The sequence below is a fragment of the Leuresthes tenuis genome, unplaced genomic scaffold (assembly GCF_036924035.1).
Source record: "Leuresthes tenuis unplaced genomic scaffold, fLeuTen1.0.hap1 SCAF_2, whole genome shotgun sequence".
In the NCBI taxonomy this organism is placed as follows: domain Eukaryota; kingdom Metazoa; phylum Chordata; class Actinopteri; order Atheriniformes; family Atherinopsidae; genus Leuresthes; species Leuresthes tenuis.
In genome coordinates, this window is record NW_027325356.1 from 27,714,736 (window position 1) to 27,735,713 (window position 20,978).

The 20,978-nt window shown below is 39.4% G+C and overlaps 1 protein-coding gene across 1 annotated transcript in view; it reads right to left on the reverse strand.

Moving 5' to 3' along the window:
* fbn1 (fibrillin 1) overlaps positions 1–10,584 on the reverse strand; it is a 72,052-nt gene extending 61,468 nt beyond the window's left edge. The window contains exons 1-6 of the mRNA XM_072380916.1: positions 10,287–10,584; positions 9,808–10,092; positions 6,871–6,953; positions 5,098–5,196; positions 4,171–4,266; positions 2,465–2,560 (exon numbers count right to left, since the gene is read on the reverse strand). Coding sequence (XP_072237017.1) covers positions 2,465–2,560; positions 4,171–4,266; positions 5,098–5,196; positions 6,871–6,953; positions 9,808–10,010 — 577 coding nt within the window. The 5' untranslated portion in view covers positions 10,011–10,092; positions 10,287–10,584. The remainder of the gene's footprint in view (positions 1–2,464; positions 2,561–4,170; positions 4,267–5,097; positions 5,197–6,870; positions 6,954–9,807; positions 10,093–10,286) is intronic.
* Positions 10,585–20,978: the final 10,394 nt, after the last annotated feature.

The following is a 20,978-nucleotide window of genomic DNA, read 5'->3' on the forward strand; positions in this document are numbered from 1 at the left end:
CGAGAGAGCAAGATTTACAGAGTGAAATACATATGTGATCGAAAAATAATTCATTGTCATAGAAAAGTGTAAAACCTTCCGTTTGTCAGGAATTGATTAGGCTAATTTTTCTCTGGTTAAAACTTTAAGAGGCATCACTTTACACAGTAAAGCAGCCAAATTAAATGTAGCAATCATGCCAGTTTTTATTTTTTCTGTTTCATGTTAGAGCACACAACTCATTCATTTGGAGATAGTAAAAAAAGAACAAAGCATTCCTAAGTACAACTATCATTAGTAAGAATAATACAAAAAATGACACAATGCCAATATTTTATCATGACATTTATACTACTATAATATTCCAAAATAAACATAAACAACAGCATAGCATCTACCTGACATGCTGAACATAAAACAGCGCCAAAATAACACAGGCTGTAGGTTCAATATAGCATAAATTGTCATATACATAGAGATGTAGTACTGAAACAATGTAGACAGCTGTAAGGTACTATCATTGATAGCCTATAGATGCAATAAGTTGTGGTGTGAAAATATCAAATCACGGTAGAACTCTTACTATCTACACAATCTGATTTGAGTGGTGTGACTCTCTGTACAATATGTAAGGGACAATGCCCGACGAGGTGTTCATTATCAGAAATTAATGTACGACGCAGAGACGTGAACCGTCCGACGTTGAGTTTAATTACGTTGAGTCTCCGTTGCCATGGTTACCAACTAGCGTTTGAGCATCAGGCAATTTGACCGGAATGTCTTTCCTCAGTGTCCATTATCATATTTTAACCAACGCCCTCCAGCCAATCAGAAGTGGGTATTCATCCAGACCATGGTATAAACACAGTTTGTGCAGCTTCCAGATATCCTTACCTCGTTCAGTCCTCCTTAATTCTAAGAAGTTGCCACTAGCACTATAGAAGCGCTGTTGATGTATGAACCAATGACCAACGTGGCGCCTACGTATATATGTGTGGGGATCTAACTTAATGTCATATGAGCTCTGGGGGAAACAGATGTAAACAGACATAAGACTTTGCATTGATGTAAAGCCTCAGCCAAGGGTTAAATGTGGCTGAATTAGAAAGTGGTTGTGGAGATGCAGTCTACAAAGGCTGTTTATTCTTCAGTGAGAAAAGGAGGTGAGACTTTGACTGTTGGTTTCCCTATCTAAAAGGAAAGAAGATTATTCCAGATCTCTGGCTTGTTTTACTGAGTCATTTTGGCTCCCAGAGCCTGACATAATGTCTGACATAATGTCTTTGTCAAACTTCTGAGCATTATATTATACTACAGATATTCAGCAGTATATAAAAGTACAGATATATAATATAAGAAAAACACTCTGCACTGACTTGTTCTATCATAGCTTTTGTAACAACATAATGTGCAATGACACCAACGGATGTCCAAATTTAATTCAACACCATGTTATGATCACTGAGTGGAGATGGAAACCAGCCTCCAAGCACAACAGTTAGCACTCCAGTTTCACTCAGAGACTCATATCAATAGAACAGAAAAAGTCAGTGGCCTGTTTGCATTCTCCTCACCTTGCATGGCAAATCTAAGTTTTAAAACCAGATGTGGTATTTGCATTACTTCCTTCACCACAGCACAGGGATTCTGAGATTCATTATGTTCCCTGAAAACTATGAACATCCTGAAGATAATGTTTGCTGAAAAAATGTTCAGTTTGAATTTTGAATCAACAGTTATACACCATCTGGCCACACTTCTACAGGAAAGAGCAGATACCACAGTATGTGTTCCACCAGATAAGGTCTGCTACTGAAACATCAGGCGACCAGATAGTGCTTATTAGCTGTAGGGTTTTAAGAACATACTAAAGTAAACCAAAGGACAAATCCTTGGGCAGACCCGCCTGACAGGTCTCTGAGACATGACCTTGTTAAAAGGGATGTTACTAATTAAGAGCTCTGCTGTCAATCTAAATATTACTGTTACAAGGCCAACACTTTGACCTCTATAGGTCACTACTGCCACAGACACTCAGAAAATACACAAAACACATGCACAGACGTGCATACACACGCATTTCCCTCAAACAGAGGACAGACTGCCCTCGGTTACTTTGTATACTTTGGAGTCTTTGCTCACATGTGCCTGAGAGCAACCACAGGAGGATGGGAGGTCTTCAGTTAACAAACAGCGCACACTCAGAAAGACATTACATTCCCCAGAGCGTTGTTTCAAAGCACATGTGGAAAATAATGGTCATTTCTGAGCTCAAGCTTGACATGCAAATGTTCCACAACAAACCACATTCTTCCAGCCGGCGGCATGACTAAGCAGTCACATGAAAGAACCGCCATTCAACACGGAGTCACGTTCTCACAAAAGCAGCACGTGTGGGTTTGAAAAGTGCACCGGGAGCCGTGAGTAGTGAATGTAGAGCACTGAGATGGTGGGATGTTGAGCTCTGTCGTGTGGCACTCATTACCTCTTTCACACTGGGCCCCGGTGAAGCCGTACGTGCAGACACATCTGTTGGGAGCCACACACCTTCCTCCATTGAGACAGCCATTTTCGCAAACCGCTGGGGATGAAAAGAGAGACAAACAAACCATGAGACGACACAAGGACTGTAAGGTAAGCTACAATATCAGGGTGAGCTGTTTAAATCTCTTTTTGGTAAAATGCTTATAGTTTTTCTTTTCTTGTTGTATTTCACATGAGAAGACAGGTGCTAGCTGCTAAAGCCTGGCGACTCTCCTTCGGTAGCTCGAAAAATTATAGCGCACACACTAAATAAATATAGTAAGGATACAAAATTAAGGTTTCATCAAGATGCTGTTGTACACTGTGATAGATGTTTCAAATCGTCAAATCGTTTCAGATCGTCTCAATCATCCTGGGCTATTCCTGCAAATAAGTTACTCATAAAACGTTTGGATCTGAAGAGAACCTGTTTAATTCTTGTTTGCACATCAGCTCAGCAACAACAGAACCAATCATCTGACTGCTACCTAACCGACAACCCACAGCACCAGTGATAAGCGAAACGCCAGTGCTTATGGGGAGCCAAGGTTACATCAGCAAACCACTCTATCCTTGGGTAAAATGCCCACAACTTCCATTCTCAAATGGAAGGAAAACTGGCCCTCTATAGACAAATACAGGCAAGTACCAGAGGAAAACATGTCGCCATTTCTCCGAGGGGCCTTACAATATGCGCATGTTGCAATGCAACCCATCCTAGCAAGAGTACAATTTTCTTTTGCTTTTACTTTGTGAAATGTCCATTTTCACAACAATGTCTGGTAAGTCAGGAGAATCCTGCACAGTTCTCAGCTGCTCCAACAGCAGTGACAAATATCAACTTTGTAAAAAATTTAAATGAAAAAAACAGAAACCTTTACTTCCTCAAACCAAACATAAAAGGGGACAAAGGCATTGTAATGTCTGTGGTAGTCGCAAATAAATCAGCTAATAGTTAAATAATCAAGAAATGATTGTGAAATTTAAAAGTAGTTGATCTAATATAGAAAATCTAACCACCGAAAAGTAAATATTATTTAATCAGTATCCCAAACAGGACACATAATATGGAATCCAGGAGCCCAGCCTTTAGGAATGGAGCTTAACAGTTGATAAAGTTAGCATTTTATGCCAAGTTATAATGTCACATGTTGCATTCCTCTTTGCACCAGCGCTTCACATCTGTTTGCTTCTCTCCTGCTTTCTTTGCTCACATATATTGAACAACAATGCAGCAATATTCCCAATGAAGCTTATCTCATTCCCATTTTTGTTTCTTTTGTTAAATGGCAAAACAAGTGTGACTGAAAAGTGGCCAATTATGTGTCAAAGTGTCAACCCGAATTCACTATCTAAGCATTTGGAGATTAAAGACAATGTCTGTGCAGTGACTTTGGCTATATGTATACATATATATATATATATGATGATCACCCAGAGAGAAAGATAGCAGCTTAAAACATTTTCTGACAATCTCCTCTTTTTACGCCACAGCATTATCAGTCAAGAATTTGTTTTCCACTGCACAAGAAAATGGATGTGAAAGTGTGAGAAAAAAGCACTAAAAACTAAAATGTTAGAAAAAAAGGTTGGATACCTAATCTTCATACAAAAGAAATTACGTTAACATTAACTGACAATGTTGAGGTGAGTCACAGTGATCCTTACGTTGACCGCAGTGGTTTCCCACGTAGCCTTTCTGACACAGGCAGTGGTCCTCTGTACATGTTCCCCCATTCATACACCGAATGTTACAGTGCTGGACTGTGGGCAGAACAATGCAAACACACACAAACATACACCCAAAACAATGTTGGAGTTAAGTTCAGAGTACTCAAAAGTATGCTGTGGATTATATTTACAACATAAACAATTCACTCTGAACTATTTCTTAACAGTCAAGCTCAGATGCAATTTCCTAGAAATTCATGGTGTGCAAACAGATGAGCGCACTGGTTTGAAGTGCTGTGAGCTGCAAGAGAGAAACATGGAGGAGATGTTGACTGTGGACATCTTCCAGAAAGCACACACATACACACAGTTGACACACACACAACCCACAAGACTGGCCGCTGTTTGCAAAAACGTGATTGCAACATACACCAGTTGCAACAATCTTGGGACAGTTTCAAAGGATGTTTTCAGGAGATTCTTTGGCCTAGTATCGTTTTGTATCATGCTAGTTAGTGTTCATTACTCGTTAAGGGGTGGAGGAAAAACTAAAGAGAAAAGAAGTTAAGGCACAAAACCTTTTAAACCTAAAGAATAGGAACCATTTACATTCTCTTTCATTTGTATTCGATAGAGAAAATTTGATGGCACGATTGAATGTTTTCTGTTATCAATCATCTGTCACGGCTTGTCACATAGTGTAATGTTTTTCCAAAGATTAGAGTTATTTAATCAAAAACATAAAGACAGGAGTTGGGATTGGGCCAAGCTCTCCAAAAAAAAAAGTTTCAACATGCACTTCTATTTGCATAAATCATGCTTATCTATTGACTTCATGCCAGCTAACCCCTAACCTATGCACAATATATAACCAAAAACATGCCAGGCTTTAAAAGAGTTGGAAAAGAGGAGGTTCTGAACGACCTGACTTGGATCCGCAGGATGAGGCAATCTGGCCGCTGGGGCAGGTGCACATGTTGGGTCTGGAGCAGAAACCATCTCCACATGAACTCCTGCAGATTGCTGCAAATGGGAACATGACACCAGGTGAAACAACATAAAAATGTCCTCTGTCAGGCACAAGGCAAAATAACAGTGCAATGCTTAAGCTGTTGTGCAAGGAGTTGTCTATATTTTGCGTGAGAGAAAATTCATGTTACGCATCTGCTGCTCGTCAGCCTGTCCACTGCAGGTTTTCAGTTTCTGCTAAGAATTTCAATGGTGCAACTCAGGCTATGATCTCAACCCCAAACTGACACCTAATCTGTAATATTTTAAAAAACTTCAAAAAGAGCCAAATTTTCTTTTTAACCTTCATCTCAGTCAAGTTATAGAAGCCCCCTTGGCACTGGCACTGAGCTATTTTCAACTTTGAGCTTAGCTGCTATAAATGTGTGCCAGGGAGTTTAGTTGGCACTGTCAGTTTTTGCTCATTTGTTCTCTTTCCCACAGACTGTTGTTGGCATGGTCCACTGCCCCCTGCTCCCGTCAGGTAAAGTCCAGCCGCTGACCCCTTCTCCCTGAACCCCACTGCTAAACAATGTCATTAGAGCTGCGACGGCATCCGGCCAGCCGGAGTGCAATCACACAACTCTACAGCTTCTCAGACGCTCCTGTCTGCTGAGGGAGAGTAAATACAAAGTACACCTGAGAGAGAAACCACTACCAGAATAGCGCAGTCTTCATGATTGATTGTCAGTTTGTTTGTTTTTGGTCGTGACACTTGCTTCACATCACTGTTATCAAAACACCTTCACACAAATCTATGGTAATGTTTGGCTTGCAGTCCTGAGTGACTCCCTTAAGTGAATCCCATTTGTTTAGGCAAAGGGGCAAATATTAAGCATGAGAATAAAAATACATGACAATACTGCATAATCATAATGAACACATTAAGAAAAAGTCTGTCTTTGTAAAGCAAAAAAAAACTCCTATACCAAACCACTGGCATTGATCTAATCCCTGAGAAACTCATCTGATCAGAATTCATATTAAGAAGTTTATTTTCTGAAAAATGATCCCCTCTTGACGTAAAATGGCTTAGATGCAACTTCATAATTTTCCCTCATTATTCCACCACAGCAAAGCCAAGGTAGAAGTATGTTGGATTGCTGTTTTCTGCTGTTTCATAAAATCTCTCAGCATTGACCTTAGTGGGTGATGCAGTCTGAGTGTTCTCGTTTCATATTCAGGGCGTTACAAATATGTAAATGAGTCAGTTTTCATCTCCTTCAGTAGAGTTTTCTGCTTTGCACAAACACTCCCGATTCTTCAGATTTACTGTACTATTTCAACAAATAATGTGAACAGCAAATATTGTGTTACTAAACAAACAGGCCAGTTACGCCCAGACAAATCTCACCCAGCAAGTTTACAAGATTACTAACATTTTGTTATGTTTGTTTTATGTTTTTGTTATTACAATTATCTAATGATTACCATAAAAGAACAACACATGCTGGATTATAATCCAGCAATCCATCTGAGCTGCCCTCTGAATGTACGGACTGTTATCATTATTCCTGGTGTACATGAGCTGCACTTCTGTTGATTTATTTCCCAACAAAGAACAACATTTCAATAAACGTGAGCGAATGGCTCCAATTATAGATCTGGGACTGGACTCAGTTTTTCCTGTCCCGAAAACATAACTTTAAGCATAAATGGTGACAGGAGCATAATGGAGCTGATACTCACGAACAATGCACTGGTTTCCTCCAGTAAGAGTCTTCCAGCCTGGGCAGCAATAAGCATTGTTCCTGGAGCCACACACATTCGGTCTGTGGAAGATGCAGCATCAAAAGGTCAAAGTTCACATCACACAGTTCAAATCAATCATTGCATTATATTTATGTACACTATCGGTTTGCCTTAAAGGAACTTTTTTTGTGGGGTGTGAAGTCCAGTACTTCTGAGCAGTCAGTAGTTGAGCTTCCATCCACTACTGGAGCATATCTGAAGCAATCCTTTGAAAAGCTGCATAAAATAATTGTGAATCACACACATGACTGATTTGTAAAGGAAAACTAGGCTGCGTAGCCTCTACCGTCACCACCACCATGGCAAACTAACTGGTAACAAACCTCCGGTACAAAAGTACAACAAATACTGCAGTGGACTTTCACAAGAATAAAATACAGGGATTTCTATTTTGGGAATTGCATTTCTCTCTGGGAATATCTGGGACATTATATCTTGGAAGACACCAATATTTCACGCAAGAGTTTACTGCGTTCCGACTTATACCGGAAACAGCCGGTCAGTCTCGTTATTTTAATCTTTGCCAGGTCAGGCGAGATTCAGAAAGTTATTTCTATGCTCCCCTAATGCACATCAACTCTTCTTTGAACCGGGGAAATTCCACCTCGAGAGTGGAGAGCACAAAAATTCTTATAGTCACAAACAGTAGTCTTTTAGATTTGACAATTTCCATTCACCTTTTCTGATGAATACATTGAAATGTGAATTTTTAAAAAAGGCAAAGGAACACAGGCAAATTGTCTTACCTGCAGCAAACAGTGGTCAGAGCACTCTCAGTTTGGAGAAGCACAGAGGAAATCTGACTGGGAGCTAAAGTAACAGCTACTCAGAATGGGGTGATGGAAGTCAAACATCAAAAATTTCATGGCAGTTTTTACCAACACCTTATATACTGAATTGTACGGGGCTACATTTTTGCATTAGACGGTTGTTTATTTTGTCAACATTGTCTAAACCAAAGAACATCCGTGTTGCTCTGTGTCTTTGTATGCAGTCTCATATATTAAACTTTGGGAGAGGACTGGTTGACTTTTGAGTCACTGGGCAGCTATCGCGCATGCAAACATGCGAATATGCAAATCAACACAGACGTTCTTTAGTTGAGAAATAGTGACAATGTAAACAACTGCAGTGTAAAATTCCCTATAGCCAGTGTTTGTTCAAACCACAATAAAAATGTTTTGGTTTGAGTTGTTTTAGACAGCGAAGATTTGCTTCTATGACCCCATTGGGAGTAGCGGTTAGCTTAGCTCTCAAACTGAGAGCCCTCTGGCAGCTGTCAAGTACAGGTAAGACAATAACTACTTGTATGATGTACTTTTCATAACAAAACCTCAAAAAGACCAAATATCCATTTAAATTACTTTAAAGTCAATATAACAAACAGCCTTTGACCCTCAGTCACTCTCCACTGATGAATAGATCATAGTTGGGTGATAAATTTACTTGGCCCACTTTGCAACGCACCTCATCAGCAGCAGGAATAATGGCACATTTCTCAAGGTCACTTCAACACCAAAACTCTACTTTAGTGAAATCTTAGTGACATTTTCTTGTGTTCGAAAAACACACAGACCCACTCAAAATGCTAAAATCATGTTTTCTCAGCCCCCCAAAAGCCCGAACATCTTGTGCAACAGCTTTACAGTACAACATTTGTCATCTTCTTTGCCAGAGGTTCTCAGGCTGTTTTTGCTTGTGACCACATGAGCAGTTAAACTGGAGAGATTTTCCATTCTTTTTTATTTCTGAATAGGGACCACTGCAGAAACTCAAGCACTGAATTTTTTTAATAAATCCATTCCAAAGTTCTCTTGTAACCCACTGGAACCAGTGACTATGTTATGATGTCTGATGTTTGCAAACATCTCACTGGCAGACACTTCCAACTGGACATGGCGTCTCTCTGTATGTTTCAATAAATGTTATACACCTGTAAGAAATATTTGACCTGACATGAGAGCCAACACCTGAGCCATCCTGACACCTACAGGTCCGAAACAAGTCTACATATGTGAACTAGTGATCACCCACGGGTATACACTGATCCAGAGGTCAGTGTATGCACTGTACAGTGTAACTCAGAACAGATCCATGAGGTGAATAATGAAGCCACTTGGGTGTTTGAAACAGTGGTAAGTCAGCGTGACACAGTATGTAGTCTGTGTGCACTTCCTGCCTCAGAACCCAGATGCTGCGATAGATTAACATAAAGCATGTCAAATAAAAATGCCTCTGGAGAATGCTCATTGAGCTGTCTATGACCTTCATCAGCTGTTTGCTGTCATCACTGGACACAGACATTCTTTCTTTTCTTCCCAGCTTTCCATCTGTCTGTCTTTCTTTTCTCTCTTTCACACACTCAACCTCTCCAGCAGTGACCCACTGTGTACAGCTGCAGATGTGATTTATCCACAACTGGGGTGTGGTGTATTTGGCTAAACCGAGGATTAGGCTGTTAGTCTCTTTCTCTCCCCCTCTGCTACAGCCACACAAGACCAATGGCCTCCTTTGTTTGGATGTAATTTATTATTGCAGTCTGCAGGAATGTGGTATTCTTGCCAGTATTTAATTACTAAACTTTGCTCCAAACTTCCCATCACACACAATGTCATTCACGGGTCTCAGTCCGTCTTAATAAGACACACACACACACACACATACGTACACACACACAGGTTTTTGACCTTCAGAGTTTCTGAAGGGCCATAAAAGCAAATACACCTGCTGCAATACCAAGATAGTTAAAAGGTGCTCTTTTAGATTGAAAAATGTGGAGGGAAACATTTAATGCAAAAGAAGAGAAAAGAAAAAAAAGCAAAGAAATGAAAAGAAAAAGGTTTGGACAAGCAATAATAATCATTGCCACATTACCCTCTGAGGACGTCCGTTCCTCCTCTCCTCTTTGCCCTGCTTGCTCTGGAGTCGGTCTGCTTGGTCACTACCTCGCTGGCCCCAGTCTCCACCACCTCTGCAGCGGCTCCAAGACCGACAAAGAGCGACAACAAGGCCAACAGAGCCACGGCCAACTGCAGCAGCCGTCCTCCACGCTTACTGTCCAGCATATCCACTCTCATGTGTACACCCCTAGTGCTCGGTAGAATTAAAATCTTCACTAGTTTCCCAGCCCCGACGGAGCTCTGCAGTCTGGAGTCAAAGCTGAAAAACAATGATGAAAAAAAAAGAAGAAAACTTTATTAAAAAAACGGTAAGAGAAATAGCGCGCACAGAATGAAAACTCCCCTGCTTTTAATTACTTGGATTGAGACGTCCTATTAAGTTAGAAAATACTTTAGTTGACAGTCGCAGAAGAACGCTGCGTAAAAAAAAATGTATGTGACTCGCTACTTTACCTTGTCTCCCGAGTAGGAGATTCGCCTGGGACCCGACTGAGGACCGCTTCTCTTTTACTTGCAGGTACAGCTGAATAAACGTTTGGAAGCAAAACTGCGGAGAAGAGTAAAAGTCACTCAAACCTTTCGCTGAGTTGCTATAAATAGATGCGCATTGTAACTTTTGGAGTCTGCTGGTGCGCATCCAGTTGAGTGTTGATTTTGCACAGATAAGTTAGAGTAACTGATGCATTCCAGAGGATGAGAATGGCAACACTCACAGTGTCTCTCCCTCTCTGCAGAACTCTTTCCTCATCCCTGCTCAGCTCAACTTTCCCCAAAACTTTTTTTTTCTTTTGTGTGCTGCTCTCGCGATACAAAAGCCTGCGCTCAAAAACGCACTTAAAGCCCTGAACTTGAACTGTCACAGAAATGTTGTGGTCAAGCCAGAAAGGCAAAGCCACTCATAAATCACTTTCAGAGTTTGATAAAGAATATTTTACTTTATTTCTGCATCTTTAACTAGGCTCTACTGTACCTGTTTGGTATTTAAATGTGGTAAAAGTCACAAAACAGTAGATTTGATTTCATGGTATTCTCATGACTGAGAATTAATTTAAGTGCAACAACTTATAAATTAATTATAACTCAGAAACAGACAAAAGTAAAGGTTACCTTGTTTGGATTCCCTTTTTCAGTTCTTTATCTTGAACTAAAAGACAAAGTAACAGTGGATATTGCTGTAAACCACTATCTCTGCAACTTACAGTGCTGTTCTGTGCAAAAGTCTTGAGCCACCTCTCACTTCTTTATTTATTGCAAGGAAAACAGAAAATATTTGCAATGAGTCACTGAAACATGTCCTACCAGAAATGGAAATACAGTATATAGGGCAAAAACAGAGTTTGTGCAATTGTTGAAAGTCAATATTTTGTATGTACACCTTGATCCTTCAACACAACCAGAATCTTCTTAGACAAACTTTCTACTTTCTTCAAGTAGTCTTCAGGAATAGTTCTCCAGGCTTCTTGAGGGACTGTCCAAAGCTCTTCTTTGGATGATGGCTGCCAAGATGATCCCACACTGGTCCGGGCTCTGGGAAGGATTCATCACTCCATAAGACCTGTTGCCACTGACTTTCAGTCCAGTTATTGTGTCTTGTTCTTGTGTCATTTGGCATACCTCTTTCCTTAATAATGGCATCTTGAGAGCCACCCTTCTATTGAGAGGCCATTTCTGATGAAGCTTCAGTGAACAGTAGATGGATCAACTTAAGGTCCAGATTCATCTCTTTAGTCCCGTGTCAGATCTTTGCTGGAATTTTTGCTATTTTTTGAGGACATTACTTTCAGATACTGTTTATCTGCAATAGATGTTTTTTTAGTCCTACCACTTCTTCTTTTGTCCTCCACTCATCCAGTTTCCTGAAAGATTTCAGCTAATAGCTCTTTGGAAATCATCTTGTTGGTGCATAAATACTATTTCATGTCTGTTAGACTGTGTTAGCATTATTTCATTATGTCAACTAAAGAAATAGCAATAGATTATGCAATAGATGCATGTCTTTGTGACTGGCTGCTGGTAACAAGCTGCGTGGTCAGACCGGGTCAAACCGGGTCTTTTTGCTCAATTGTCTCTTATGTTTAGACACAACAGAGTTCAATGTCTTTTTATGCTAGAATTTTTACTTGCTCAGTCTTAATCATCTTAAATAGAAAACACTTCTGAAAATGGTCAGGCACGAAACTGCACTGAAAATAAGTGAAAAAGTAGCCAATGTCCAAATAAAAACTTCAGAAAGCCTGGAGAACTATTGCTCAAGTCATCTTGTTTTGTTCACAAATGATGTGAGTCAGAGATTCGCCTTAATATTTTTTGAGTTCCAGTTGTTTGAGCTCCAATATAACACATGCTTCAGTTCACAATGTGCCAGTTTTTAGCCCAGTGAATAAGAAATTTCACAAAGGTTTTATTCTCCTTTATATGGAATGTCCTGCAAATACTTACTGTTTGCATACTGTGATTTGAGGAATTTTGTCCAGCGCAGTGATAGTTTTCACACACACTGCCTCATGTCTTCTGCCACACCCTGCAAATAAAGACTCAGCTTGTTTCTTCTCTGAAGTTTGTTATCACTCCAAATCCAGCAGCATCAACTTCACACTATATGCGCTTATACAGGTTTTCCCTGTCAGCGTGGTTTCTCTTCTCTTCTTTATCCATCTTCTCCTCCCACACATTCAAACCCAGCCCCAACTTACACTTCAGTTTTGTGTTGATGTAAGCTAAATTCAACAGCTTTGACCAAGAGAAAGATTAAAACAAAATTTTCCGTTTTTGTTGATCCACACATTTGTGCTGTTTATACTTTTTGGTCCATTTTTTCACCTCCTTGGCAAAAAGATTGCAGTGACCTGCCTCAGCTGCTGCGATGGGCACCTCATAGCATTTCATCTGGAACATAGGGCAGCACATCAGCTTGACTTCCCCAACTTTCCTTTTCCACCCTCTGGCACTCAGGTTGAGGTATGAAATCTCCTGTAGCCTTGCTGACACTTGGGCGTCTGCCCACCACTCATTTTTAGTCTAAACAATACTGCACTGCTTTTTCTTTATGAAATTCTGCCCTCTGCAAGGCTTCTCCATCACTGCTGACAAGATCGTGTTTAGTCCTGAGCAGACTGCCAGGAATCTTAGTCCGCCTCAAGACAGCATACAGTCAGGCAGCATCCAGAGTTCAACCAGTGTGAACCCCTGCAGGTTTGCTCTTTTCCGAAACAGTCTTTACAAATCACTTTTACTTTTACTGTTATGTCCTGTTTGGGCTGATGAAGCTCTCTCACAGTCAGTCGTCCTAAATGCGAACCCTGAGGTAAGTGAACTCTCAACAGCTGCTGCCCCATTTCAGCTTTATTATTTCAACCCTTTTACAAACCTGAAATTTCCTGCATCAATTTTCACCTAAACAGGTGCTTTATTGTATGGTTTTATGTGAATGCCTGTACTTCTGAATACAAATATTTTGGGAATTTGTATGCAGTTGACTGCATGTTATATTGATAGAATCCAAACACTCACTTTATTGATTGAGCAACTGCTATCATGGAAAATTACAAATATATCCTGACTATGAATTATCTATTTTACTTGATAATTCATCAACAGAAACAATAACGTCTGTGCAGTATGTGTCATATAAGATTTATTTGGGATTTATGTCAAAACTGTGGATTTAACAAAGGACTGTCTCGGGCAAATGCCTTTTCCTTTCATGATTGGACCTCATCAAGTTTTAGTTTTAGTTTTAAAACAGCCTCTTCAATCATGTACTTTGTCTCTACTCACAAAGGAAAGACCAGAACCTTTTAAGTATCATTGGAGAATTTGGTAATTTCTTTTGCACTTTGGCTCCACCTACAGTTGTGGGATTTAACACTGCTGTCATAAAACAAATCTCTGTGGGAGTCCTGCTCATGTAAAGTTGTACACAAGAATGTGTTGTCATGTTGAAGAGTCCACAAAGAAGCCATCAAAAGCTCACAAAAATGTCAAGCGACCATAAAGCAAAATGGTGTGGTGGTTGGCTAGAGACCAAAGTCGTGAACTGAGGTATCTCAGCTCCCAGGCGCTCCGAGGCAGTTTTGTGCCCAGAAATGTGCATTAAAAAGGGTTCACAAGCTTCTCTAGTGTTGCTTTAACGGAGTTGTTGGAAAGGTACATTTTTCCACTCTTCTCTGAATATCTTTTAATCAAGTCCTTCATAACGTTGATTTGGAGTAATCATGGTCGGCGTCCCCTGAGCCTTCTGTACTCAATATCCCTTCTCTCTGCTCTTTTCTCAGTTTCTCAATAAAAAAGCATTTCATTAATTCATCAGTTCTTGTCCTTTCTTACATTACTTTTATCTTGTTACTGAAGTATTATTTGAGTCCACATTCCTGTGTTCCTTAAAATGGCCTTATCATAATCATAGTGACTCTGGTAAGAGTGTTTTGTAAACGTAAAATGTAAATGAGAACTTAAATAGATCTCACATTGGACTCATTTTAAGATACTAACAGATATCTTTCTGCAAATGGCATTTATATGAATTGAGGGATGTTGACAGAGGAGACAAGGGCTCACAGCATAAAAGGTTTCAAGTTGGGGAATGAGAGAGCCTGGGGGAGAAGCAGAGGGTAGAAGGGTCTGCTGTAGATTGGAGTGGTTGTTTTGACAGTAAGACGGCCTCTCCCTCATCATCTTGGAGCCTCAATCCGTGCTCTCATAGCATAGCTGAGATCAACCTCTGCAACATGAGCATGACCTGGGTGGGAGCTAAAATGAGGGTGAAACATTGAGTGCAGGAGTGCACAGTGGTTAGGAGTGAGGAGGAAGGCAGACACTGTCTTTGACACTAATAAACTTCTATCATGAGGCAGATACAGGCTTTTAATGCAGCCTTATCTGTTTGCTGAGGAGATCAATCATAAATTCTTTCACCAGTACTAAGATTTTCATTTTCTTTCCATAAGATCAAGGAAAAGATGGCGCTCTCATGTTGGTACATAAATATGAAGCTTCAAATAGTGGCAGATACAGAAGGTCACAAAATACATATATATTCAAAAAAATTTTGAATATATATTTAAGATTTATCTACATCAATGACCATCCATCCATCCATTTTCTATACCCGCTTAATCCATCTGTCGGGTCACGGGGGCCTGGAGCCGATCCCAGCAGTCATCGGGCGAGAGGTGGGATACACCCTGGACAGGTCGCCAGTCCATCACAGGGCCACACAGCGACAAATGAGACAAACAACCACATACACACTCACACTCACTCCTAAGAACAATTTTAGAGACACCAATTAACCTAACATGCATGTTTTTGGACGGTGGGAGGAAGCCGGGGAACCCAGAGAGAACCCAGGCAGAACCCTCTCGCTGTGAGGTGACGGTGCTAACCACCACACCACCGTGCAGTTAGTCTTTGAAAAGAAAGTTTAATATTAGGGTAGTATTTTTTCTATATCCATACAGTACACAACATGCCATGACATGATGCCATTATTTGGTTTCACTAGAAGAACACTGGTCCTTTTGGTATATTAGATAAATTATAAGCTAAACTAAAAAAAATATATCAACAAGCTGGCAAAATCATTACAAGCTAAACTGGCATTTTTCTTGTGTATCCATCCCTGATTAAGGTGATATGGTTTATTTGCAGTATTCTGCCACATCTTTTGATGCTGTATATAGTTTTGCTCTCAGGTCCATAAAAGGAAATGTTTTAGAACTCTTCATAATGTGTCCAATAAAATGGGCTTACAATAGTTTCAAGTAAAAGGAAAGAGCATATCATTTTATTAATCTGTAAAGATCTTCTTTGTAAATGGTTTTCTCACATCTCTACTTAAATATAAACCAATTTAACATTGTAAGTTCCAAAAATAAATTTTCTTCCATCTGAGCCGCCTCATCAATACTGAGCTTGAAAAATATTTTTTTTATCTTCAGTGGTCCTTGTAAGTAGAATCAGGTCGGAAAACCTTTGAAATTAGATATCATTTATTCAAAGACTAGATGCATGTGCTTTAATTGAATGTTGTTAGACTTAAACTTCTTCTTATCACGTTTATGCTTTAGATTCATTCTGCGCTGTTTTAGGTATTCTGAGTTATAGATGCTCTGATTAATTTAATGCTATTGTGCTTTTTCTGTCTTGTGTTCTTACTGAGTCATTAAGAGAGAGTTTGCTCTCAATTGACTTCATTGCATAAATAAAGGCTATAAATGGTAGAACAAATAAATATGTTGGGGAAAATTAGTCGATAAGATCAATACCAAAAATTGTTATTTTTCCTTTTTTATATTTATCTGGCTGATATAATCAGCACACATTGTGCATTTACCCTGTAATCATGATGTTGAGAATCTCAAAATGTCAGGTTTATTGAAAGCTCTCATTGTATCATAAATGTGTTTTTGAAGTCTATGCAAAGTTTACACAAATCATGCCACTAAAAGCTTTAATGTGTATGTTAAGACACATTCCTAGGAAGACATTTTGTAATTAGGTTTTCATTAGTGAGAAGAAGAAAAACATTTACAAAACACCTCCAACTTTAATATATTAGCAGCTATATTGCTTAATGTAGACAAAATAAATTAAAAGTCCCCTCTGTTAAAAATCAAGTTTGAAACCATGTCCATAAGATGTTTTCCATGTGTTACAAATGATATCATTAACAAAATCATATATCAGTGCTATGGTTGGGGATGTCTGCTTTGAATCTACAGAGCAGCGCCAACAGTCTCAGAGAGGTAAAGCCACACAACTCATATGTTTTACATTGGAAGATTCTGACCTCTGGCAGAGGGAAGATGTGGAGCAAATTTGCATGCACTGTGAGGTATGGCTGAATTAAAAACTTGCAAGCTACAAGGAGAAGTTAGCAAAGCTGGCTGGAGAAGCTTCTTGTCTTCTGCTCTTGTTGTGAAGATGGCAGGCCTGACATGTTCCATTTCTTGCTGCAGTAGCGAAAAAAACAGATTGTGTAAGCCTTTATCTCTTGTCCAAAGATGATAACTATGACAAAAGTGGACATTATTCTATTTGTGTCAATATTCTATCGGTGGTTATTGGTTTCATTATTAATGAGTCCCATCAAAATATCAGACAGGACACAAGTTTGCAGGTGTCATTTAAAAGGGCTGAAAAACACTAAGCAAATTTCTTTACAAAATTAGCTTAGAAGAGCTAGTTTTGCAGTCTCTGGAGACTTTGTGGAACTCCAGAACTAGTGGGAGGGGCTACATTATGACATTCATATGTTGCCATCACTGAATGAGGAAGAGGGTGCAGAATCACACCTCATGGAAAAGACCTTGAGGCTCTTTTGTGTGGCAAAACCTTTAGAATATATAGTTTTCAGAAACAAAGGTGAATTTTTAGGTAGTTTATAGCTGCTGGAGTGGGTTTGTCATCTAGTTGTTCTTTGGTCATGGTCCAGTATTTTCACAACTATCAAGTAAATAGATTTTCTAGTTTTTGTGTAATCCTACCAACAGACAAACCAACAAAAAAGAAGAACAATATCCTCAGCAGAAGTCATAGTGAAGTAATAATTTGAGGATATTTATGCAGAAAGCACATGCAAACACTACACTGGCAGAGTGGTAGCAGTGATGTCAGAGCTGAGTCTGTTTCTTGGGAAGATTTAAGTCATGGTTTCTCTCAAGAAGACAAAGTGTGGGAGAAAGCTGATGTCAAGTAGAGCAGGGTTTCCTTCTGCTCTTCCTCGATGAAGAGGGGGCATCATTTACAGTAAGATACACCCCGCAGCCCCACCCCTCCCACTCATCCACCCACCTCTGTGTCTCACCCCATCCCTTGCTCAGTTATTCTCCCTACTGTTTGGAGCAAAGCGTGGGTTTCATTTCAGGGAATGTTTACTTCTCTGGCCTGAAATGGCTGAATTAAAAAGCCTGAAATAGCTTAGATAAACATCTAACAAGTAGCCTGCTTGTTTCCTCTGAGAACTTCACAGGCAAACAGATTATTGTCTTTTATCAATAACACAACTCATGTTCTATAATTTACATGTTTCTTGCTTTATTGTAGCAGAAGACAGTTTTTCATTTGCTGCATCACAATAATGATCTAATCAGCTAATCCTCTTGTGTTTAATATATCCCAAAGCAGCCTTTAATAGCTTAGATTGAGATTGTCTCTAACTGTGCTGTAAGCAGTAACTGCAGAGAGACTTTCTCACACTGTGTGTTGTCTTTGGCTCCAGCAGCCACGGTTCATTTCCTTTTGTCTTCTGCAGCGCAACTGCTGCCAATATTCATGTGAAATATTTCAAGAAAATGAGCTGCAGCAGGAACGACTCGTCCCATCCCCTCCTCTTTTCTCTCAAAAATGCATGTGTGTAATGGAGTTTCATGTGATTTAGGATTTAGGAGTTTGTAAAAACTTGTAAATGGTCCTTTTTGTGATGAGGATTCTACTTCCAATAAATTAATACGAATAGGGGAATAGATAAACACAAGTATGAGTCATATCTTAGTGTCCAGGAAGCATGATTTAATTGCTGGTGTACTCAACCTGGATGTTTTTTGTCCTTAATCACATACTCACAAAGAACATGAAATCTGAACAATCACCCATTTTTACCACAGATGGAGGAACCTTCATCTATTTAATCCTTACTGACAGCTTCTCAATGTAACAATGAGTCATTCTCTACGCATCACATAAAGTGATGTGTGGAGAGTTTTTAACACATCCAATTTACAAAAAGCAGCTTGCGGCAGTGACTTTATATCCTTTACTGAAGTAAAATTAATTATTGAGTATATGAAATATACTGAATCACAAGATAAAGTTAAAAATTTAAATTCCTTTCTGTAAAGTTTTTTTTATACAGGGAATCCATATTAATCTGAGGGGTTGATGACTAAGGGGAAAAAATGTCTATTTTAAGGTTTTTGCCCAGTCTTCTGTGTTATCAAATGCTGGATCATTTGAACATTTTTTAACAAGGGAGAACATTAGAATGAACAATCACAATTTAGTGGAGCTGTTAAAAATTATAGAAGTAACAAGCTTGCATCTGGCTGTGCTAACTAGGGAGCTAGCAGAGTAAAGTCTCAATGAGACCGTGAGCCAGTAGGAAACTTGCTTACAAACCAGGACGCTCCTGGAGCTTCTTTGGCAAGCCTTGGGTCGACGTGCACATCTCACTTCTAATTTGGCAATGAATGCCGCTAATCCATAGAAGTGGACTTCTTCTAAGAGTGCCAGTCTAGCTAGGAGTTCTGAATAAGAGCTGACCTAGCAACTCCTGGATTATTGAAAGCATAGAAAGTGAATACATTTCAATTATGTCCTTCCACTTGCATATGACCTTATACAGTATAATTCATTTAGATTATTTGAGAGTTATCTGGTTGGTATGTATGGCTTTCCTTTTAACTGAGTGTTATTGGGCACACAATTATGACACATTGGATGCATAAAAAGTATGGCTGAATTACTCCAACATCTGAACTGGCCATTGCTTACAAAGACACAGACATCAAGACGTGTACATTTCAGACTTTAACATGCTTGCTTTCAATTTGAACGAGGTGACGTCTTGTGCTGGCAAACTGAATTGTGGATAAATTGCTTCACTTTGTTCCAATTTCACGGCCCAGCCAATCAAATCATGTGATTTATTTTCAGCACAATTCCAAACATTAGTCATGCTCACCAGGCAGGCTCTCTTATAAGCCTCTCTGTAGGCTCTGCATTGATCTGATGTTGAAAGATTCATTTGTTTTTTCAAAAGAGGCTAGGTTTGATTTGAATGGGATTGATACTTCTTCTTAAATGGAATTATAAAATTCTCTCTGAAACTCACAAAATGACTGCAGAATAAACAAACATACAAATGTGGGAATTAGTTAACATATTAAACTGGAGTATCTGGTTCACACATGGATCCTGCTACACAGACCTCTGCTGGATTTCCCTTATCCCCTTTTAATTGCTAAATGGAACTTGTCTTTTATATTCATTCATTTACCTGCAACTAGAGATTCTGCCACCATGCAAACACAGTTTTTATTCCTGCATTCATAGCAGTCATTTTGGGAGTGGAAGGTTTGCAGAGGAGACTGAAACAATTATGTTCATTAGTACAATGAGGAAGTCTTGTGTGAGGTGAACCTAAAAAGTATTGCCATGTTAAAATACAAATATCAAGCAGTGAATAATGCAAATCCATAATACATTGTTATCCATATGGTATTGATTCCACTCCGGCATTTTTTTAGGCTGTACTGTAGGTTGTGATATTCAACTGTAACATGATATCAGGTGTTAATGTTGTGCTGTCCACACCCTGTGTCTGAATGCACACAGATTTATGCAGGGTCTGTCCCTTATGGGGCACATTGGATAGTATCCAGACTGGTCTAGTGGCCTACTTATCTCCCCTCTACATGTGATTTATGCAGTCTGAGTCCCCTCACACAAACCTGACTATCTTAGGTATGGAAAACATTCCCTGCCGAGTTTTTCCGTCGATGGTTTGCCACTACCATCTGTAAAAGAAACACATAGATGGACAGACCCACAAACATACTCCATACAAACAGAGAATTATGCCAGTATTCATATAAACCCAGTATTACTGAGATCCCTTTATGATAAGGCACCAATATAAGTATAAATACACATTTTCTTCAGAAAATTGAGGGCAGAGGAAGCGCTGTGGAGGATGACAGACATAAGAGCTTGAGAGCTTTCAAAAGTGATGAAAAGAAAGCAGAGATAGAAAAAAATACAGTTTTGTTGATATTGGCTTTAGTTTCCAAGTAAAGACCACATCGCATGACTGTGTAAGTAAAACAATAGTAAGATTTAGAAGCCATGTTACCAGCTCTGTGGAGGACTAACCAGAGCTCTCTGTACACTGTTGGTGTCATACAAACACATCTACGTGTTTTGCTGCCACTATGAAGCAGTGTCATAGATATATGCAACCATCTGAGCTGTGGGCTGATCTTATTTATGTTGACATTGTTGTTGATCCTTTGACTTCGCTCTGCTGTAGAAAAGACAGACACCAAAGTGGACAAATGTCTGCTAATGCAGATTGTGCAGCTGTAAGAAGGTTTCCTTTAAGAAGCAACAAAATACTCATTAGAAGGTTGGGGGGGGTGCAGCTCT